Consider the following 25,029-nt stretch of genomic DNA (forward strand, 5'->3'; position numbering starts at 1 on the left):
TATTGTATACAAGGTTTATTTTGGTGCAAGTCTGTCCCGTGCTTACTGTGCGTAATGGCACCATTCTACTTATCTACACCCCTGCGAGCTTTACTAAAGTCTTATCGACTCTGGGCTTTCTGCAAAACGGTTCAGGGGCTCAGGGTATGGGAATTTAGACACATTTCTCCATGCACCTCTATCGCAGGGTACAGTAGCATGGAAGAGATCCTCAAAAAGACAGTGGTCCCATTACCCACCTATGAGATGAGAGACAAATCTCCACCACCACCTGAATCTAACAGTCTGGAGTTTATGCACTTTTACAAGAGTCTCGAAAAAGAGCAGAGGCTAGAGTTTCTGGAAAAACTGTCGCGCGATTTCGGGGTGGATCACAGAAGAGTTACAGATCTAGCTGGGAAACTTCTGCACACTCAGGTGCGAGATGTGGCCACCATCCTGCAGGTGGAGGACAGGTTACGGTACTATTTGACACCCCGGTACAGACAGCTGCTGACGCACATCAGCAAGGTTCATGGCGGGGTGAAGTTTCTGGTGGACCTTCGGGCAGATCTCATAGACTTTGCGTCCTCCAAAATTAGTGACAGACCACACATGAGGGTAAATATGCATAATTTGTTCGATGGTCTGTTGGTGTCAAATGTAATGGTTGTGGCTTTTCTAAGACTGTCAGTCAGTCAGTAATGCATTCCTAACATTGGCTTTGGCTGTGATATAAGAACTTGTGATGTGTCCAGTGTCCTTTCCCCTGCTTTAGATTCTGGTCTCTGGTTTCACAGAGCTGGTAGTGTTTGGGGCCAGATGACCTTTGTCCCACATTGGTGAACATCACAGGTTCCATTCCCAGCACAGTTTGTTATGCTTTGGTGTCAGACATAATGTAAATACATTTTAGTTATGTCATGTCATTTGTATTTAAGTCATGGCATCATGGAAATATGTTTAATATGCACAAGTGATAAAGCCTGCAGTGCCTCACATTTAGTTTCTTTAACACCTCCAGGTCTTACTAGATTGAAATAAGTAACCTTCAATCAAACAAATGATATACACCGATCAGCCACAACATTAAAACCACCTGCCTAATTTTGTGTAGGTCCCCCTCATGCCGCCAAAACAGCGCCAGCCCGCATCTCAGAATAGCAGGCTGAGAATATATTCTTTTCACCACGATTGTACAGAGCGGTTATCTGAGTTACGATAGGCTTTGTCAGTTCGAACCAGTCTGGCCATTCTCTGTTGACCTCTCTCATCAACAAGGTGTTTCCATCTGCAGAACTGCTGTTCATTGGATGTTTTTTGTTTTTGGCACCATTTGGTGTAAATTCTAGAGACTGTTGTGCGTGAAAATCCCAGGAGATCAGCAGTTACAGAAATACTCAAACCAGCACGTCTGGCACCAACAATCATCCATGCGATTTTCTAATCGGCCAATCGTGTGGCAGCAGTGCAGTGCATAAAATAATATCAGATATGGGTCAGGAGCTTCAGTTAATGTTCACATCAACCATCAGAAAGGGGAAAAAATGTGATCTCAGTGATTTTGACCGTGGCATGATTGTTGGTTTCAGATGGGCTGGTTTGAGTATTTCTGTAACTGCTGATTTCCTGGGATATTCACGCACAACAGTCTCTTTACTCAGAATTTACCCAGAATGGTGCCAAAAACAAAAAACATCCAGTGAGCAGCAGTTCTGTGGAAGGAAATGCCTTGTTGATGAGAGAGGTCAACAGAGAATGGCCAGACTGGTTAGAACTGACAAAGTCTGTGGTATATATTTCTCCAGATGATGTTTAATGGGGAATAAGATTTATTATTATTCACAAGATATGAAGTTGGAGACACAATGTATGTGCTGATAGGACACATTTCCATATAGTTTCATATATATTTTTCTGTGCATGCCCTCGCTTCAATTTAGATTCGAGTAGATTATCTACTCAAAATAGCACCTAATAAGGAGGAATAATAAAAACAAATATCAGCAACTTTCGGCATAGATTTTTGCAGATAACCAGTAGTTAAAAAAAACAACTATCTGCACAGACAGAGGCAGCCGATATATCGGTCTGCCTCTAGTCTGGACTCTGCTTAGGCCATTTCAGAATACAAACATTGTTTTTATGCCTTCAAGCCATTCATAATTTTTACTGCCCGCTTTGGGTCATTGTTTTTGGGTCAACAATTTTCCATCCCTAGATCAAATCTTGGTCAGGCTGACACAGTTTCTCCTTGAGGATTTGCCTGTATATCTATTTAACCCATGATGGCAACAATCTTTCCAGTTTCTCTTGCTGAATATCATGCTCGGAACATGAAGCTGGCACTCTATACAGGAGGGATTTCTGCATGTTTTCATTTATTTGATTTGTTTTGGTGCAAACTCCAGGAGTGACACAGTGTTGGTCTTTCTCAAAACTGTGCTTCATTAGTGCCTCTAACTCTTTCAGAGAGGCTAAATCTGTGAAGTGCTTAAGAGATTCAGGGCAGTTTCTGCCTTTATAGCCATAGAGCTCTGTAGTTCTGCAAGTTCTGTAGCTGGCCACCAGGTCACTTAGACAACTCTTTTTGTCCTGATGCTCATTTTGGCATGACAAATCTTAGTGTCTGGGTTGTGCCATGTTTTTTTCCATTTTGTAACAAATACTCCTAAGGAATTTTGAAGCCCTGCCGATCTTTTCAAAGCCTTCTCCGGGTTTTTTTTTAACAGTGTATATAGAAAAGTTCCACAGGCAGCAGTTTGGTCTTCATGACAGCAGGACTGATTTGTTGTTTTTGATATGAGAACTGAGACATTTATTGTGCCATCTAGCAATTATCAAACACAGTTGGATGGATTAAAAATAAACACCGGTGTAACATGATAATAAAATAAATGAGGTGAATACATATCACTTAGGTAATTTTCAAATTTTAACTTTAAACACATGAAGACACTGGAATGAAGGTCTGTGTGGAATGAAGTACTTGTACTACATACTGCTTACTGTGCATACTGCCTATACTGTCCTTTAAAAATAGTATGTATGTGGAACAGTATGTAATATGCAGAGGTAGACATTTCAAACATTGTCACATGGCCTCATTACGTGCATTTTTCACTCTGTGAGTGGCGTTTAGTGGTCTCGGAAATAATCCAATAACCATTCAATAAAGAGATGGCTGTACGGATATTCCATGCTTAAAAAAATGTGCATAGTTTACACTGCATACATACTGTTTACTGCTGGAGTAATAAGTGTAGCATGGTAGTATGCTGTTTTGAACATAGCCAATAAATCACTCATGAACTGTACAGAGAGTATATGAAAGAGAATTACCTCTAATAAAATCCTATTTAAATATGCTTTAATTTGACTTGGTTGCACAGCAGAGTGAGAAAATAATCAATGAAGCCTGAATAGTTTCTCAAAAGTAGCATAGACATCAAGCTGATATGGCATTAAGCAATTATTTGGTCATGTGATCAATGTATATTTCACACTTTCACTTGTTAGTGATTGTTAGCACAGATCCCTGTGGTGGCATTTTAATCTTTGCTTCCTCCATGATCATATGGTATTATAGCACATCCCTGAGGAATGCTTCAGAATGATTGCCTGGCACACCTCCAGTCCACTGTGCCCCATCAGTAAAGGTTAGGTGTCCTCTATATCTCTGAGTTTGTGACAGTGGGGTGAAATAGCAGCAGACTCTTGAGGAAGTGAGGAAGTTTAGTGTGGCAAAAAATGTAACTGGCCATCAGTTAAGGAGTGCTTGCTCAGCATGGCTCTGAGCTAAAGGGATTTACCTTAGTTCCCCTAGAAGAGACTTGTGTAGTAGTTAAAATGTTCAGATTTTGATAAATTAGATTATAATTTTAACTATTAATTTTAAAGAAAATACAAAACAAATATGAAAGTCTTTTCATAAGAAAATTTAATTTGGATTTGTTTCACAATTCTGGATTTGGCCAGACAATATTAGAGCTACACAATTAATCTAATAAATAATTTAAATTACAATTACAGCTGAAAGAATTAACTAATTGCAAAAAGTGTTTACAACATTCCAATTAGGCCTACTTCTGTTGCGTCAAAATATCTATTTACATGTCTTTTTGCAGTTGAGCATTGTAACCAATCACAGTGTTCATTGCATAAAAAATATGGCATGCAGTAATATTATAGTTAGGGTTAGGGGTTTGTTCCAATTCCTAAACCTAAGTATAAGCAATATCTTACATTAAGCCAAAAATATACCACACTTTTGACATAGGCAGGGAACATGAAAAGTAGAACCAAACACTGAACAGCCAACTAGTCCAATGTAGCTCATCTCCCTCCAGCCAGAGTTCTGAAGAGCAGAATGTATTTAAGTGACAGTAATCAGTGAAGACAGAGAACAGCAAGACGCTGAGCAGTGCAGTAAAATGAAATTACACATCCGAGTTCTCCCGAGTACAATTATCAGGATCCTAAAGAAACGTCAGTTAAATTCTCTGGCCAGGGATATCTCTAGATATATAATCGATAAGCGTACATAAACAGATGCCCTACAGAGTGCTTCAAAGTCTGCATTGTATTGGACAGTAAGCCAACTCCTTGCAATGGTTTCCAAAGAGCAATTTAGGATGAGTGCACTGGCCAGCCCCTGCAATATTAAAGTGATTAAAAGTTAGGTGCCTTGTTGGTAGGTAAAATTACATTACCTCAGTCCATTAGTTGTGTTATTTACATTAGAGCTTTATACTGAAAAAATAAAAATAAAAATCAGGTTCAAAACAAGTTAAAGCTACACTATGGAACTTTTTTTTTTGTTAAAAAATAACAAAATGTTATTAATGAGAGAGTGCAACAAAAATCCATCTTCCAAACCGTGTCTTTACCCAAATACACTACTGATAAACCTATAAAAATATTTTATGTTTTAGAGCTGTCGGGATGGATTTCATGGGAAATTGCATACATTCGTAATTCTCATACGAATCATATCCATGTCATACGAATCATGGATAATGTCATATCCATACACAGAGAAAATAAGCTGCGGTTAGTGTAGCGTGTGTATGTAACGATCTTGTTGAGATGAGATGAGAGACAATGGATCTACACGCAGGCTTTTTAATGAAGGTGATGAAGGTGATACAAAACAATGTGGAGTAATGCAAAGAACCAAAAAAACACATCAACCACAATCACAGGAATATACTAGGAAACATAAGAACTGACCATGAGTGAGATAAACTAGAGGGTATATATACAAACTGATGATTGATGAGGGAACAGGGAGGAGCCAGAGGCTAGGAGGACCAGGTCAGTGCTGGAGGCTCGGAGGACTGAGGCGGAGCTGGGGGATCGGAAGACTGAGGCGGAGCAGTAGGGATGGAGGTCCCCGGTGGAGCCGAAGGATCGGAGAGCCAAGGCATAGCCGGAGGTTCGGAGAGCCAAGGCGGAGCCAGGTGACCGACAGACCAAGGTGGAGCTGGAGGGACGAGGAACCCCAGTGAAGGCGATAGGCTGGAGGACCACGGTGGAGCCGAGGTGATGTCAAGGGATCGGAGGGCCAAGGCAGAGTTGGAGGGTCGAAAGTTCCCTTTGTTTGTGATGTCACAGGGGGCAACATTGAGCCGGTGACTTGGGGGGAACCAGCTGATTAGGAGTAGGAGCTAATGCCTGGGCGGAACCAGCGGAGGAGAAAGGACCATCATGCTGGACGGAACCAGTGAATGAGGAAGGGCAATCGTGCTGGACGGAACCAGCGGAGGAGGAAGGGCCATCGTGCTGGACGGAACCAGCAGAGAAGGAAGGGCCATCGTGCTGGACAGAACCAGCGGAGGAGGAAGGGCCATCGTGCTGGACTGAACCAGCGGAGGAGGAAGGGCCATCGTGCTGGACGGAACCAACGGAGGAGGAAGGGCCATTGTGCTGGACGGAACCAGTGGAGGAGGAAGGGCCATCGTGCTGGACGGAACCAGTGGAGGAGGAAGGGCTAGGGTACTGGACGGAACCAGGGAGTCCATGATGCTGGACAGAACCAGTGGAGCAGAGGGGCTGGACGGAACCTTCCGAGGAGGAAGAGTACTCGGGGTGGGCACAAAGGTGGGAACCAACTCCAGGTTTAATAGCTCAGCGAGAGCTGGCTCTGGGACGGACAAGGCTTGCAACTCTGGCTCGTTGGCCGTGGCAGGTGTGGGCGTTGGCTCGTTGGCCGTGGGAGGCTTGGAGCAAGGGGCCGTGGAAGGCCTTGGGGCTTTCTCTGTGGGGGGTGAATCATTGTCCTCATCCTCTTTCCCCACAGTAAAAGGTGAGCCACAAAGTTCAAGAGCTGCATCTACGTATTCACACAATGTCCAGTGAGGATCCACTGGAGGCATCCGTGACTTTAGTGCACTATTTAGACCGGCTCTGAAGAATGACATCAGAGTACGGTCATCATAATGTACTAAATTAGCCAGTTTAAGGAACTCACGGGCATGGTCTTACAATGGACGGTCCCCTTGTGTGAGGAGGAGAATCTTGACAGCTACTAGATCCATTTGCGGTCAGTTCTTCTGTGATGATATTGTAGAGATGTGATGAGAGACGATGGATCTACACGCAGGCTTTTTAATGAAGGTGATGAAGGTGATACAAAACAACATGGAGTAATGCAAAGAACCAAAAAACACATCAACCCCAATCACAGGAATATACTAGGAAACATAAGAACTGACCATGAGTGAGAGAAACTAGAGGTTATATATACAAACTGATGATTGATGAGGGAACAGGGAACAGGTGAGGAAGATGGGGAACAGATGGCTGTGATTAGGGCAGTGCAACATGGGAAATGTTGTATGGGGCAAACTAACAACAGAAGACAATAACCATATCAAAATAAGAGACCTTATGAACAGAAAGGTGACTAACTGTGACAGTGTATGGTGTGGGAGTAGCAGAAGCTGAAAGTTTGTTGTCACAACGAATGAGAAAAACTGACCATGGATCATTCAAAATGGCAGACCTCTGGGGAATCACCGATTGTAAAAACAAAGAAACCCAGAACAGAGCAGAGTCCCTAATAAAACCCAAATCAACATCGGCTTGGCTTTTCAGAGGTGGCGACAACTCCAAGATCTGAAAAGATTTAAAAGCGACCCAGAGATAACTTTTTTTCTTATTCAACAGGTAAGGTATTTAATGATATGGTTTATGTATAGTTGTGAAATCACACACACACACACACACACACACACACACACACACATCTGAAATGCAATAATTATACTGTAATCGGTGCAAAACATTTTACTTGTTAGCACATGTGTGTATTTTTCTTTATCATGGCAATAATTTATATAAATAAATCCTTTAGGACTAGACATGCCAAGGACATATGAGTCTTGAAATTATGTTGACTACTGGTCTGTAACAATGACATTCTATAAATTAGTTACCACCATGGTCTATTTTGACAGAATATCCTGCAGTTATAAAAACTTCACAACGTTTGACCTTATCAGACTAGCAATCATTATGTCTAATGTTAACAAACATTGCCTAACTTTTGTAACGTAATTTATTTCAAAACATCAATGTTTCCAATAAGTTAAAACAACAGCATAAGATATGGCACTTACCTGCTCAGATGACATGTTTTTGGATATCCGTCTTTTCCTTTCTTTCGTTATTTATTTGTCCATTCGCTCTGATAAGATGTCCTGTATCCATGTGTACACTGGTGCCTCGCACCACATTCATCCACATAGAGGAGCAGAGCCGAAGCACAACCAAAACAATGTTCTTCCTTAAGACGCATGCAGTTTTATTTTTTAACCGCTAGAGGGCCAAATGTTACATAGTGTAGCTTTAAGCTTTATTAACAAAAATGTTGACACTGTGCTGACTCAAAATTTTGTTTTCATTACAATGAAAGTCTATGGGGCAAGGCATTCAGGAGAGTTTAAAGGCAAATATTATGAAGCCTTGAGCTATAAAGCAATTTCAATTTTGTCCTTTCGGCCCATTTTACTTTGCTACATTTAAGATCTCAACAGTACTTTTCTCAAATGATCATAGGGTAAATACAGGCTTTTGCTTTAAGGACAGAAATATTTTCAGGTGTGAACTACTTTAATGTCACATTTATTCCATTTTCACTTGCCTTTCTGCCTTCTTATCTTTTCATTCTCCTCTGTAAAATCTTAGAATGCCTAAAGTCCAATTTCAAGTTCCATTGAGGCAAAGTCACTGACACGTCCTTGACATTTTCGCAACTTTTGTGCAATGAAGTTTTGCACTCTCTTGCCACAGAGCAAATGTTCTACCCTTTTAATTTTCAGCATGGCAAAGGTTTTTCTGGACATTTCATGTTGGATTAATAATTTGTGATCTCTGTATTTTCCTTGATGCACGTTGTGAGTTAGATATCTTCTCCTCACAGTGCGGCGCTTTTGAAAGTTATGGCTTGGGGTGCAATGCCACATATATATCAAAGTTGGTTTCCACGTATGTGTGCTTGGCCTCTGAGTAAATTCAACCGTGTAAGCGAATATAAAACTCTGTTGAGCAAAGAATTATAAATGCTTTCGGCTGCCCTGAATTTTAAGGTAAAACATCGAATAAATGCTTAGAAATAATTTCCCAGTCCAGAGAGGACTTGATGAGTTTAAAGTTAAGTGGAACTGTGACTGCTGGGGCGGCCATGGGCTGTGGATTGCACTCTGGGTAAAGCTGAGATCAACAGAAAGGCAAAATGCTGTAGACTACATCTCTACCTCCCCGATGGCATGCTTTTCTTGCACAGCAATCCTGTTCACAGGTTACACTACAATTCCAACTTTGTTTAGTTGATGTTGCCGCAATTGAGCTGTAAAACTTTAGTCTTTTATAGCCAGACCCTTAACTAAATGGCAAGTCTGTATTGCAGCTTTTTCTGAAGTAAAAAATTTCAAATATGACACATATGTGATTTTTATTTATTTTTTTATTCACAAATCTTACCAAGAATGTCTTCTAAATAGGCTAACTTCAACAAACTATGCTTTTCTTTTGGGGAAAAAAAATTTAATTAACAATATGCATTAATAATGAAAAAAGCCAATACTGATGGCATTAGGGTAATGCACATATATAAACAGTCTACATAAAAAAGGCTATCACATTTTTATCATTTCACATGTTATTAAAGTTGGCTTTTTAATCAAATTAGCTCTGGCTGTGTTCAGATATTTATCACGCATATCGGTCTGATAAGTTTCAGAGTTTCTCATACTGCTTCATATTTCCTTTCCACCATAAAAACAGATCCTTGTCCATTGGTATGCATGACTCCAACAAGAACCGAATACCAATAGAGTAGAATTCAATAAGAATCCGAATATTAATTGCCACACTTGGCTTTGCTTGAAAGCACACAAAGTTGCCATTGTGTCCTCTTCCCTCATCCAACACCTCGACAACACACATCCACAGCACCCCCAGTGGACTCAATTGTAACTGCGAGATTTGGTGAGAGATCCAGAGGGAAAGTACAGCGCTTCTCAAAGCAGGCGAATGTGCAAAAGAAAATAAATTTGCACTATTCGAGTAGTGTTTTTAATACTCGAGTAGCTGGTGCAGAATGAGTACTCGATTAGTCGATTACTCGTGCACATCCCTAATCCAAATGTAAGAAGTACAGACTATTTTACTGACATAACTTGGAAAACATTGGAGAATATACAATTCTGGTCTGGACTAGTCATGGATATCTAGTTAACTTGCTACTACGTGCCTCAAACAAAACCCTGAATATCCTTGACCAATTTTATATACTAATTTTGAAAACTTGGCCAGTGGCTAATCCAGAGATTATTTCATCCTCAAATACGCTCATTGTATCCACCGAGTATCTTTGTTTGCCAACTTTTTTTTCCAGGCGGATTGCCGGATTCATAAATAAAAAAACCTGTGTGCCCTTACACCCAGAAGTCAGTTAATCAGATCCCTGATAGCACATGTACATCACCCTGGCGTCTATTAGATGTGTGTTTACAACTGGAAGACATATTTTTTACATTGTTTACTCATCTGCAATCCTGTGTCAATAGGCATGTCTCAGATGTCAATAAGACATTAATCAAATGTCTTTGAGACATTTATGATTTAGAATGTTTGCAGATCTGATCATTTTAAGACCTTTAGCAGATTTTAATTAGATTTTGAAGCTTTCTAGATGAAAAGATCTAAAACAGACATATCGGAGATGTACGTGTGCTACCTGGGATCAGAGCTTGCCAGATCGAGAAAATGCTTTCCAGTTTTGTGTTCAGTATACATTCTGAGGCGTCTGAGGTTGAGACTACCGACACCTTTTTCTTGATACCACTTGGTTATTTTCTTGATACAAATGCATCAGTTAGCAGCCAGTGTTCAAACATGTATATACACTGATCTAAGAGAGTGGGCTTTATAGGAGAAAGCGTGCTGCGAAATGCTAATACAAGATATTTTGCTTGCAGGCACAGCTGATGCAATACAATAAGGTCAGACTTTACGTGCATCACCTATAGATGAAAAGCATGCACAGACGGCTGTTGTGGAGGTTTGATTGACAGGCAAACAGTTATTTTAAGCACATGCATCTCTAGGATAGGCTAGCGTGGGCACAGGTAGAATTTTTAAAAAGCAGCTTTGTGTGAGTACACCAGCAACTATATACCCCTATTTGTATGCATGTTGTATTGCTCATCACCATTATGAAAGAAATCTGACCCTCCAGGGAGATTTCAGTACCATATCTCATATGGCGAGAAACAGCGCTTTGATGAAATGGAGCTATGTTTACCACATAAATCTTTCACCATCCTCGTATGTATGCTAACGCTGATCCAGTCGCTCTAATTAGAGCACCACCAGTGCAAATAAACAGATGGTAAGATCTACAGAGGGATGCAAGACTTCTCTAAATGTGTTGTATGCTCTATAGAAGAAATGGCAGAAGCTGTGAGTTGGTAAAGTTGGTTCACAGGGTCTGTGAAAGCGCCTGTATTAATTCTCTCGATGGAAGTTGCACACTTTGTAATTAGGCACCATTACGAGCACAGCTGTACTGAGAATGTTTCTAGAAACTGTGTATTGCACATCAATTATAATAAAGGTGCCATGTTGTGCACTTTTATAACATTTTATTTTTACCCTGAAGTCCGATTATAATGTTGTGAAAGTTTCTTACATCAAAAAAAGTAATTTTCATTTTCCAGCCTCAGTCTGACAATTAGCATTAAACAGGTTGTTTGTAAATACAATTTTTATTATTGGCTAACCTATTTGCAATGCTCTCAATACTGTGGCTATTACCCACTTTTGCTGCTAAGTTTCCATAAATGGTCTTGTTGGCTAGGGAGGAATATTTGTATTGTAAACTTAAGAGTGCACCTGAATACAATGAAGTACATAGTATACAGAGGTCTGCTACAAACTGATGGGCCGGGTTTGGGTCAGTTTTTCATGTATAACTTTGTGTCAGGTTCGAGTTTGTAATGAGAAAATGACTTATAAATATTTAATGTTTTAATTTTAATGGAATATGTTTAGCACATTCATATTCATATTTCATTATCCCATGCTTCTTTGTTTGTTGGTGTATATGTGTCAGGATCTGAACAGCACTTTGAAGAGCCTTCTATCAGAATGGTTCTCAGTTGGATTGCTCCGGCTGGAGAGGATCACGTGGCAGTCACCATGTGAGATCCTTCAGAAGATCAGCCAGTAAGAGCTCTCTCACACGGATACATACTTCATCATCCCAGTAGAGCAGTTTTTCACTATCTGATCCCCTCAGGTATGAGGCGGTGCACCCTGTTCGGAACTGGACGGACATCAAACGCAGAGTCGGGCCGTACAGGAGATGCTACGCTTTCATCCACGCCTCCATGCCTGGAGAACCACTAGTGGTGCTGCATGTTGCACTCACTGAGGACATAGCAAACAATATCCACGTAAATGCTGATTTAAGCTAAATTTGTATTATTCTTTTAAGGAAAGATAGTGACCACAAAGGATGGGATTAAAGCAATAATTACAGTTATGTTGATTTTAGCACGAGAAAGGGGTGTTTTTAGGCATGACATGAAGTGAATAACCTTCTTAAATGGATAGTTCACCCAAAAATGAATCTGAATGACTTTCTATCTTCTGTGGAACACAAAAGGAGATGTTAGGCAGATGGGCAGACAGACAGACTGTTGATACCTGAGGTGAAATTCAGGTGCAAAAAGCATCAACATCATGCATAAATTGCACAGAATCACAGCACTATACACACACATTGTGCAATCAGATGAGATCAGGAGAGAGTGAGACAGATCAAAGAGTCCAGTAGTGTTACATACAACCCCAGTTCCAAAAAAAGTTGGGACAGTATGAAAAATGCTAATAAAAACAAAAAGGAGTGATTTTTAAATTATATTCACTCTTTGCTATATTGAAAGCACCCCAACTACACATAATATGATGTTTTACCTTGTGAATTTTATTGTTTTTTTGAAAATGTACAGTAGTTTCAAATCAGATGATTGCAAAAAACTCCAAAAAAGTTGAGACGGGCAATTTATAACTAATAACAATTTGATGAGTTGAAATAACAAGGTGATGTGAAACAGGAGATGTTAAACAGGTGAGGCAGTTGTGTCATAATACTGTATACTGTATAAGGAGCCTCCAAAAACAGCCTAGGCCTTCAAGAGCAAGGATCGTTCGAGACTTGTCAATTTGCCAACAGATGCTTCAGCAAATAATCCAGCACTTTGAGAACAATGTTCCCCAAAGACAAATTGGAAGAATTTTGGGCATTTCACCCTCTACAGTGCACAATATTAAAAGATTCAAGGAATCTGGTCAAATCTCGGTACGTAAAGGGCAAGATGAAAACCACTTCTGAATGCGCGTGATCTCTGATCCCTCAGACTTCACTGTCTTAAAAAACGTCATTCATCTGTAATGGATATCATGAACATGGGCTTGGGATAACTTTAGTAAACCTCTGTTAGTTAACACCACCCCCCGCTGCATCCACAGATGCAAGTTAAGACTTTACTATGCAAAGCAGAAGCCCTACATCAACACTGTCCAGAAGCACTGCCGACTTCTCTGGGCTCAGTCTCATCTTAGATGGAAAGTAGAACAGTGGAACTGTGCTTTTTGGTCCGAGGAGTCCTCATTTCAAAACGTTTATGAAAAACACAGCCGTCGTGTTATCCGGGCCAAAGAGGAAAAGGACCATCCAAGCTGTTATTAGCATCAGGTCCAAAAGCCAGCGTCTGTATGGGCCAAGGGTGTGTCAGTGCCCATGGCATAGGTAACTTGCACATCTGTGTGAACACCATGAATGCAGACAGATTTGTACAAATTTTGGAGCAACATATACTGCCATCCAGCACCGTCTTTTCCAGGGACATTCCTGCATTTTCCAGCAGTACAACTTAAAACTACATACTGCCCGGATTACAAGTGCATGGCAGTGTAAACGGAGAGTGTGGGTGCTAGATTGGCCTGCCTGCAGTCCTGACCTGTCTTCAATTGAGAATGTGTGGCGCATTATTAAGCACACCATCCGGCAACGTAGACCCCGTACAATTGTGCAGCTAAAGACCTACATAATGGATGAATGGGGGAAAATTCTAAACTTAAAAAACTTGTGTCTTCAGTGCCCAAATGCTTAATAAGTGTTATTGGTTATGTTTCACAGTGGTAAACACTCGACTGTCCCAACTTTTTTTGGAGCGTGTTACAATCATCTGATTTGAAATTACTGTACATTTAAAAAAAAAAATAAAATAAAATTCACAAGATAAAATATCATATAATGTGTAGTTGTGGTACTTTCAATATAGCAAAGGGTGAATATAATTTACAAATCAATCTGTTTTGTTTTTATTAGCCATTTTCATAGTCCCAACTTTTCGGAATTGGGGTTGTACAAAGTGAATGTATTATTGGGTCCATGAATGGAAGAAAGTGTCCTTGTGCAATGTCACAACAGTTGCCAGGAGTAAAGAATAGGCATGCGTGTGAGGAGGAGACTGTATTAATGATAGGAGGCAGGTGGAATCCCCAAAAGGCTCTTAGAACACCATGGTGAAGTGAGACAGGGAATATCCTCCAAGGCAGCACACTGTAACATGCATGTTAAGAATTGTTCATTAAGGAGTCCTATTCGGCGACTGCGCCACTGCCTTTAGTAAATACAGGGTGAATCTGTTCATTTACTGTGTGTCTCTTATTTTCTCAGAGCATTGTGAGAGAGTTTGCCACTTTGGACGCCAATGAGGATGTGAACAAGATCAATGCAGCCATCTTCTATTCCATCTCGTCCACTCAGGCAGGACTACAGGGGGTGGAGCTTGGCAATTACCTCATCAAGAGGGTTGTCCGTGAGCTGCAGGTGGGCACATCCAAAATGATGAAATTGAACAATTATAGTTTTATTTTTTCCAAAATTATGTTTTCTGTTTTATTTTCTCTGAATTTCGGGTTATAAATGTTTAATTACATTTTATCATTAAAAAAAACTGTCTAATCAAATTAATTAATAGAATTATTTTTCAACATACAATTGCATTGTTTTTGAAGAGCATCTATACAGATCCTCATGGCACAATCCAAAAACAAAATTGTTATTTTTTATTTGTATTTTTTATAATTATAATTTTTGTTATTATAATTTTTATGTCAAATACAGTGCTGCACAGCAGAGCATCACAGTATTATTGAAAGCAGTGATGAAACTCTTGCATCAGATATTGCTTAAATATAATAAGTTATATTTAATATAGTTATTATTTATATATTATTATTATCATTAATATTACTACTACTACTACTACTACTACTACTACATTGAATATCCAATTTTACTATACAGAAGTAATATATTTTTTTCAATTTCATGCATCTAGTTAAATGGAGCTTTTATTTTGGCGGAAAACCTTATGTTTTTGACAGCTTCTCACCTCTGGAAAAGCTGTTTGCTATATGGGCTAATGTGCTTATTAAACCGCAAAAGGTTATGATGTAATTATATTAATATATAGTCTGCATGTGCTATGCACTTCTCAGTAAATAAAGTGCTCTGCTCTTTGTCATTAATACACACACAGGGCACACGTGATGTTAATGATGCAGTTGGTGTATAAGCAGTGGCTTCTCATATTCACTTACTTTTGATGCACAAAGCTCATCCAGACCATAAAGGCTATTTGTTTAATTAATTCTCAGTCTTTTGTGGTTTAATCATCACACTAGAACATATCGCGATTTAAATTTTATTAGTTGTGCATTTGTACATTAATTTCATCCCAAATATGCCAAATTCCATGACATTCCGTGATTTACCGTTAATTCTGTTTTTATGACTGGATTCCGCGATTCTGTCCATGTTTTCTGCAACGTGGAAATAATATGGCCCTACAATTAAAGGGATAGTTCACCCCAAAATGAAAATTCTTTCATTATTTACTCACCCTCATGTCATTCACATGTAAAAATCATCATGTCAAAATCATTGATAATTTATGTATACAGAGCCCAAATCAAAAACATCAATGACTTCAAATCTTATTGGTTAACAAATGAGGTTTGATATATTTTAAACAAAAATATTATTTCTGTGATGCAACATTTGGCCCCAAGAGTAAATGGGTTCAGTGTTTAAGGAAGGAGCAATCCTTGGCTGGCAAATATTGTCAGCTAATAACTGCTTCCATTGAGGCACAATGGGGTGTTCTTCCATTGGCCACATACAAATCTCATGGTATCTTACTAGAAACGTGTACTCTAGGAAGTAGTTTTGTTGAAATGTAGCCTTTTAATTCCAAGGATTTGTGACTGAGAAATGGAAATTTGCAAATGCAGTCCCTATAAAATAATTTTCTTAAATTGTTTACCAGTAATCACAAACCAGTGCAATCGTTCTATCCTGCATCAGTCCAACTTTAAAAGCCATTTAATTTAAATTACAGACAAAAGAGTTAAAATAGGAAATTTACTATTTAGACCCACTGTTTCTTGACAAATTAAGACAATCTTTGGCCCACTGTAAGGGACTTGACATGGAGGCAAAGGTAGAATCCATATGCAAGAAGTTTATTACAATCAGTAAACAAATCCAAGACACAAGGCAGAGACGTAATCGTTGAAGCAGGCAAAGTAGTCGTTACACAGGTAATCAGTCCAACAAGGCAAACAGAGCAAAACAGTAATCCAAAATCGGTAATCCAGTAAAGCAGGCACATTGGTCATAACAAGTAGGCAATGAAACAGACAATGAGAATAACGCTTGGTAAGGCAGTGAAACTGGCAATACTTCACAAAGTTACAATGGAGAAGCATGGCTATTTATATAGTACAAACAGGAAGTCACCATAGAAGAAACGGTATAGTGTCAGTATTCGGGAGAGGGCTCCCTCTGGTGGTTGGCTGAAGGGATACCAGCCTCATTCGTTACACCCACTTGTTTTGTTTCATGCTATTTGACATTTTTACCACTTATCCTATTTTTATAGAATTCATCCAATGGACATCATGTTAGTGTCCCAGTCCATCACCAGGAGACTTCTCCAATGCTAAATGTAAATGGCATACTGAGTTTAAAGTTACAAAGTACCTGGTGTACATTCTACAATAGAAAAAATAATACATTTAATTTCTTTGCCACTGTGACGAGGAGGGTGTGGCCGGGCCGTGAGGACGCACACCCGGCGCTGAATTGTCCTAATCAGCCGGGAGGGGGATAAAGACGAGCCAGAGGTGCCAGTTTGAGAGAGAGGGAGAGACACACATGGCCGCTGTGTGTGTGTGTCTGTATGTTTTAAGTTGATTTAAGTTGATTTATGTCATTAAAAGTTCAGTTAACTAATCAGCCGGTTCCCGCCTCCTCCTTGCCCACACTTACCCGTTACATTGGTGCCGAAACCCGGGAAGGAGGAGGGATGTGCTGTCATGGAGTCTTCACCACTGCCATCCGCCAGAGGAGGAGCCGTGGCCATCCGCCAGGGGACAGAGGAGTCACTGCCGGCCGCCGGGATTCAGAGGAACCGCTGCCATTCGCCAGGAAGGGGAGGAGCCATTCAGTCTGCCAGGGGTCAGAGGACCTGCTGCCGTCTGCCAGAGGGCGGAGGAGTGGCTGAGGCAATGTACACCAGCGCATATTTATGTCTCGAAAGGAGAAAGGAAGGGGGATAAAAGTGGGAAAACTAATACAATTTCAGCTGTCACCCACAATAACATAGAGAGGTAGGGACACATGGCATGTCACAGAGCTCTCACCTCTTCACTGGATGAAGGCAGAATTGAATGGGTGGGGGGGAGGGGGGGACAAGAGGCACTCAGGTTTATAGATTTAGATGAGTTTTGCTTCAGCTGAAATGTTGGTGAAACAAAGCGCTGGGTGGCTGTTTGTATAATGGAGGTTAAACCTGGTAAAGAGCTCTCGGTTGAGGGCTCTCCGAACGCTGATTTACCCAGATGAGAGATTGAAGGCTTCATTGAGTGGAAGTGGGTATGAGGTGGGAATGGATAGCTGATGGATATTATTCATGCAAATTGTGCAAGTTGATACTCTGGATTTGTGTTTGTGCAAGGTATTAGGTAGCTTTGGGTTTATAAATGTGGTTCTCTGGCTCTCATTTATTTTTTTTAAATTGAATTCAAACCTGCATCCCTCTCTAACCACAAATATTTGTATGGTCCTTATAAATGGGAACCATAGTTTCCCCCAAAATACCATATTTAATATAAAATACCATATTACCTAACTATATTTTTACAGTTATGCTTGCTTTTGCGAAACTCACTGCCATGATGCTAGAGTGGGTGGTTGCCGTTCTTATGTGGTTGCTAGGATGTTCTGGGTGGTTGCTAGAAGGTTGTTTGCTGGCCCAAGTCAAAAGAGCCCAAATCCAAGTTTTATATTCTGATCCCTAGATATGGCTTGGCTCACGCTTTCAGTGTAAGTCTGTGGGATTTCTTGCCTGTTTTCTTGTCCCTCAGTTGAAAACTGTAAGTCTGATCGCATAGAAAAGAAATAGCACACCTCAACTCAACAAGCCACACAATTAATGTCTGTACCAAAAAAAAAAAAAGGTATACTTCAGGGTTTAAATCAAATATCAGCAAAAGTAATAGTAATGCTTACCTTATTAAACATCTATAAAAAATAAATACAAAAATAACAATAACTGTAGTAACTATGTTTACAATAGTACATTTTTTTGAAAAGTTTGGAGTATCTTGTAGTAAATCTGAAGAAATTTCAATGGGCCAATTTCAATGGGCCATATTCAAATCTCAGGATGTATTTCTCTCATTGGAGACAGTTGTACACAAGAAAGTACAAAATGTGGACACTTGACTCACTACACTAGAAACATTTACACTAGAATCTTTTGTTGAAATCTACTTATTCCAAGGATTCATATCTGAGATTCAAATGGAAATCTGCAACTGCAGTCATTATAAATAGTGTTTTTTAATTCTCCAGTCTTCACAAACGACTGTGATTGATCTATCTTGACCTGCTTAGAGAAAAGAAACAGAAAACTTGGATATGTTTGTGTAATAAATTTAATTTAAACTTTAATACCTGTGAGAGCTGGTGATCATCCTAGTGCAGACAGAAGAGTGAAGGTGACTCGCAATGCCACAGGGGGACAATCTGTGTGATGGATGGAATATAGAGGAGAGAAAAAAAGAGTTGGAGAAAGGTCACTTTGTGATTTAGAAGAAGGGGAGGAGGGTTTGGTTGTCTTTCAGCACAATTCTCTTGGGACTCCTTTGCACTCACTTTCTTTCTTCCATTCATTCTGTTCTCATTTTTACTTTTCATTCTCTCACTCTCCGTAGCTTTAAACCTGCTGACCGATGTTTTACAGTAAATTGACTTGATGAATGAAAAGTGACCCTTGGACATGCTTTTCTTCCTTCACTCCTGCCTGTCTGAAAGAGTGATGCATGGCAAAGAGAATGAATGAGAGAGAGAGGGAAGTGTGATGGACTTTAAATGTAGAAGACTTGAAATCTCTTGTCCACTGGGGCCAGCCTGACACATTTGGTTTGTTCAGTGCCTCCTCCTTGTTGAATGTGAAGAGAAGAGGGAGAAAATGAGCGTGTCATGTCTTTGTTGGGGGAGAGAGAGGGGCACACTGGAGTTGTTGAACATGGGTTTTAAATTGGTACAAATGTAGTGTGTGGGACAGGAAATAAAGAGGAAAGAAAAGAAGGAAAGAGAGAAAGTGTGTGTGTGTGTAATTACAAGGGTTATATGCTATAAATGTGGTTTATGAGGACATTTCTAGTGTCCCCATAATTGAAATCACTTAAAAAACATACTAAACAATGTTTGTTTTTTTTTATTGTAAAAATGCAGAAAGTTTTTTGTGAGAGTTAGGTTTAAGGGTAGGGTTAGGGTTAGGGGATAGAATCTATAGTTCGTACAGTATAAAAATCATTATGTTTATGGAGAGTCCTCATAAGGATAGCCGCACCAACGTGTGTGTGTGTGTGTGTGTGTGCACACATGATAAAGATATTTACATACAAAGCCACAGCTCAGACTTACCACTTCAGCTGCAGCATTTCCATCTGTGTCCTGTTACTTTCAAGAAATATTTGCATTTTTAGACTAATATTCTATTTTTGTTGACTAAATTATAGTGCTGATGAATTGGACACAAATGAAAAACCATTGAGAGGATAAGTTGTTACATGTGAGTAAAGGCAAAGATTTTCTAGCAAATTAATCCACTGTCGGCGATCTTTGGAACGTTCTTGGGAGGCTATTTCCAGTCATGACAGTGCAGCTCCTATCTACTTGAATGGGGAAAGACCATAATCTCAAACGGTTTCTAAAGATTAGGATCAAAGAACATATTTCAAATCAGCAGTAAAATCTGACAACACTGGAATCATAAATTGTTTTCCTTACCTCAGATAACGCTAAAAAACATTTTTCCCGGCTTGTATAGCTATTGCGAATGCTCATTCTCAAATTGATTGACAGGCGATGTCTTTATCTAAAGGAGATTGGCTCTTTTACCTGTAAGGTGGGACTTTCTTTCTACATCCATTGACTGTTTAAATTTCTCCCATTCCTTTTAATAGAAGTGGCCCGTCTCTGCTAAATAGTCTCTAGTTCACTTGACTATTCATTTGAGTTTTGACGTTTGAACAATGATTCAAATCTTAAAAGTCATGGAAATTGCTGTAATAAATTTTATTTTTTTCTTGTTATGCTCAGAAAGCTAAATCTTCTATTGGGATGGATTCAAATCTCAGGATGTTTTTTGTCTTAACCTGGAGACATTTATTCACTATAGTGAAATTGTTTAAATCTATTTATCCCTAGGATTGGTGCCTGGCATACAAATGAAAATCTGCTCAAGAAATCTCTATAAAATTATGTATAAAAATTCCTATCAGTAATCATCAACAAATGGTATGGGAACCCTATCTAAAGTTATGATATGTTAGCGATTCTCCGATCAGGATTTTTACAGTGATACCAATTGATAATCTAATAAACAAACATATTAATTTAAAAAAAAATGAAAGTTTTTTTAATAGGCCTTAAAAACAAGTAGGCGTACACAAAATAGTATCTATATTAGGATATATAGGCCTAAAGGGAATGGGGCTTGGTATCAAACTGATAACCCATAGGTGTAATTATACTTATTGTGACAGTTTTGTTTTAAAAAAAAATAAAAAAAAATTAAACAAATTGGAATATACAATATTTAGATAATATAATGCCTTGGTAAATAATATATAAATAATGAATACTAATAAATGAAAAAGTGACTATTTCATTTATTAGTATTCATTATTTATATATTATTTACCAAGGCATTATATTATCTAAATATTGTATATTCCAATTTGTTTAATTTTTTTTTTTATATAATAACGTTCCCTGTAGGATTGCCAACTTTCCATATTAGCCAGGACATACTGTATTTTGGCCGGAATTAAAGGAATATTCTGGGTTCAATACAAGTTAAACCGAATCGATAGCATTTCTGTCATTATGTCGAGTATCACAAAATTTATTTTGACTTACTCCTCCTCTTTTTTTTTTCTTTTGGCCTTTTGATGACAGAGTTAGTAGAGAGGAGGCAGGAAATGACAGGGGAGAAGAGTGGAAATGGGATCGGGAAAGGACCTCACAAGCCGGGACTCGAACTCGGGTCACCCGCGATGCATCAGCACCACATGTCATGAGCACAGCCAACTAGGCTGCACAAATCTGAGTTACAGTGAGACACTTATAATGGATATGAATGGGGCCAATCCGTAAACATTAAAATACTCACTATTTCAAAAGTATAGCCACAAGACATAAACAATATACATGTTAACATGATTTTAGTGTGATAGCATCACTTAGTAACCTTTTCTTTGTAAAATTATGGCCAATTTTACAACTTTGTTAACATGACGATGTACTGTCAACCAACCCAAAAATAACTATAAAAAATTATGATTTAAACAAGTTTACAGCTCAAATAACACATGAGTTTTAACTGAAGAATTAATTTAAGTGCTTTTAAAAATTATAAGCTTCAAAATTCTGCCTTTAACCCCTCCAAAAATTGGCTTGATTCAATTTCATTGTACTGTAAGTGCTCACTGAAACATACATTTTTGCTTTTTTTTAAAGAAAAGGAGGGATGAGTCTAAATCATTTCTTGTGGTAATCAACATTATGCCACAAATGCTGTTAATTGAGCTTAACTTGTAATGAACTCAGAATATTCCTTTAAGATGTCCAGTATGAAACTCCTGTTGTCCCGTATTTAAGCTGTGGTATCCCACAAACATTTCACTGGACGTTGCAAGCGTTGAAATTATCGCACACTTTCCCTTTGCTGTGTGAAACGGCATTCACACAAGCTTTTCATATTCACCCATATTTGTCACATTAAATTGTCCTGAACTGCTAATGTTTTTTGTCACAACATTTGGCCAATGTTCCCCCTCACACCCGTAAAGATATGATAGTGATACTAAAGTCTTTGAAGGGGCCTTGTGTCTTTTGTGTTTTATGTGATCGGCCATTGATCACCGATTGTTCATAGGAAGTGAATATTGGCCGATACCGATCCGTTAACGATCTATCGGATCATCCCTAATATATATATATATATATATATATATATCTATATCTATATCGATATTTATATTAGAGGGTTAACTGTCTATGTTTACCTTTCTGTGCAGAGTGAGTTTCCCCATATGGCCCAGTTCTCCAGTCTGTCTCCTATCCCCGGCTTCTCCATATGGCTTCAGGGAGCTCTGGCCCAGCACAAGAAGGAGGGCCATGCCACAGAGCTCCTCTCTGAAGAGGAGTGGAGGGATGTGGAGGAAGTGACGGGAGCCACCCCCGGGACCCCAGCTCTGGACGCCCTCCGAAGGCTCATCAGCACCAGTGAGTGGATTCACTCCAGTCGTTTGATCCGCACTCTCGAGCCCATCCTCATGCGGTTCTGTGCCTGGTACCTGTACGGAGAGAAGCAACGGGGCTATGCCCTAAACCCTGTAGCCAACTTCCACCTTCAGAATGGCGCCACCATGTGGAGACTGAACTGGCAAGCGGACACCAGCCCGAGAGGGATTGCGAACTCCTGTGGCATTATGGTTAATTACAGGTACTTCCTGCAAGAGACAAGTGCTAACAGCGCCGCCTACCTGCAGAACAAAGTTGTCAAAGCTTCGGAGCAGGTGATAGGCCTGGTGTCGCAATTTCAAAAGAACAGCAAACTCTGAGAACTCTAGACTTGAAATCCACTGCTATCATTTTTGAAAGCTCTGAAATGAACTGAGATGACAAAGTGAATCCAGGTTAAAGTGGGCTAATACATCAGCACAGAATCAGCCTTATACAAATGCCTTGGGCTTTATCAATACACTGTCACGGCTTCATTTGTTATACAGAAATTATACAGTTCTATTCTGTCTTTCTAAAAAACAGTACTTGCAAAGTTCAATGTTGATCTGATTTATTTTCATTATTCAGCTTGACGCTTTTGTGATTTCATACAGAGATTTTGCAGTAAAATGTAACCTGGACTTATTTTTTGTGATATTCACCCCTATAGAGTACCAGCAGCACTTCAGCATGCCTCAGTTTGATTAGCTGGTTTTGATGTGGACTTGCGTTACACTTTGAAAGACTGGAGGTAATGAAGCGAGGAGAATCTGTTAGACCCTGTCATGTCTTTGCCTTTTCCACGTGTGTATATAAGAGTGCATGTCTGAGTGAGTGAGTGGAAACTGCTGGAATAAATGTTTTGATTCCTTCATTAGTGTGATCTGATTCGCTGTGAAATGGTTGTCTGTTTGTTCACACATGTCTGCAGTGTGCATACATTTTTAGAATGTGCCAGCCAAAGATTTTTTTTTTAAATATTTATTGGGGTGACTTTTGGAATTAAAATTCTAATTACCTTCCAAAACGGATTCCTTCTTTTTGTTTCTATTGTAAACATTTCCAGGGTCCCTAGTCACAGAAAACTTAGTAAATTAGTAAAATCTCAAAAGTCACTCTACATTTTTATAGTCATTGTAATTAGTTCTGGACTAGTTATGCTCTGTTGTAAAATATTTTATTTGTTAGCTATTGCTTGTGTCGAGTAAAACTTGCAAGCCAAAGTGGTCTAATTTGTGAGCAAATTGAGTCGGTTCTTTTCAGTGTCGAACTGGTTTACAAATTAGTCTGAATGATTCATTAGCAAATTGGTCTAAAATTAAATTATTTTTTAATTACATATATTACATCATATGGTATTATTTTTGCAATGGTTTCAGCCTGATTTCATGAAAATTACATGACTGTGGTGACATTTTTGCAATTAATATAACTTGGTTTATTACACCCAGTGTTGGGTGTATCTGATTACAAAGTAATTAGTTACTGTAATCAAATTACTTTTTAGTCCAAAAAAGTAGTGTAATAAATGTAATTTTAAATTCTTGTAATCAGATTACAGTTAATGACTTTAAAGTAATTTTAAGTATATTACTTGTGCTAAAGTAATATGTACAATTAATTTAAAATATTAATTTATATATACGTCTGTTAGCGTTTCTGTGACAGCTGTGCGACAATGAGTGACGAGGAAATATAGCCATTTTTTTTATTTGAGCGGAAAACCAAAACTTTTTTAGGAAAATTTATTTAGAAAGTAACTTCAAAGTGAAATAATTAGTATGCAGTTAATCGTTATCCTAATAATGAAGAGAAACTGAATTTTTATCTAAATCAGCAATGTTATGATCAGAAAACCACTTGCAAAGCGCTCCAGTCCCAGATGCTGCTTCTTCCATCGGCTGCCTACAGAAGGATTGACTTAGGAACATCTGTTTAAAAAAGCTTGGAATAATTTGTTTTTGTGCTATTTTCACTTTATTGGCAAAAAGTCAACAGCAGGGATTACTTGTATTATCCACCGTTACGGTCCAGCTACAATAGATGTCCAGAAATGGAGCGCAATTAATTACATAAACAATAGCATTATTGTGTACAGGTGAGTGTGCATGTGCTGAAAATTCATTAGAAATTTTGAAAGTTTGTTCATTTCTATTCAGCGTTGGCCTTTGTGAATGCTTCACATGTTTTGACAAGGCATTATTACGGAGTATAAAAAGGAACTGTGTTTTTCCTGAACTCTCTGTGAGTAGTGACGATATCTTCAACTGTTTTCATGCTGTGATGCTAAATGGATAAATTCTACAGTGAAAGACCATAATTATTAGATGAGACATGTACAGTAGTGAGATGTTTTATCACGTTTTAAATTAATTGTATTATGATTTTCCTCTTTCCTGCATTTTCCTGCCTGCAATTCACTTTCTATTGAGTGTCTTTGCAGAATGTGCATGTCTTCCCTTAAGGGGAAAAGTTGATTTGGAAAACAGTGTGGACATTAATTCAGTATCAATTAAATGTATTTGTACAGTGCTTTTAATAATACATACTGTTTTTGTGTACAATGTTAATAATTTATGTCCAAATAAATATGTTTATTTGTA

At 38.9% G+C, this 25,029-nt stretch overlaps 1 protein-coding gene across 1 annotated transcript; it reads left to right on the plus strand.

The window, feature by feature from the left end:
- LOC127455908 (malonyl-CoA decarboxylase, mitochondrial-like) lies at positions 1-25,029 on the plus strand. The gene is made up of 5 exons (XM_051724089.1): positions 1-600; positions 11,600-11,712; positions 11,786-11,942; positions 14,234-14,386; positions 22,219-25,029. Exons 1-5 carry the CDS (start codon positions 55-57, stop codon positions 22,762-22,764), a joined length of 1,515 nt encoding a protein of 504 aa, XP_051580049.1. The 5' UTR covers positions 1-54; the 3' UTR covers positions 22,765-25,029.

The sequence above is a fragment of the Myxocyprinus asiaticus genome, chromosome 18 (assembly GCF_019703515.2).
Source record: "Myxocyprinus asiaticus isolate MX2 ecotype Aquarium Trade chromosome 18, UBuf_Myxa_2, whole genome shotgun sequence".
NCBI lineage: Eukaryota > Metazoa > Chordata > Actinopteri > Cypriniformes > Catostomidae > Myxocyprinus > Myxocyprinus asiaticus.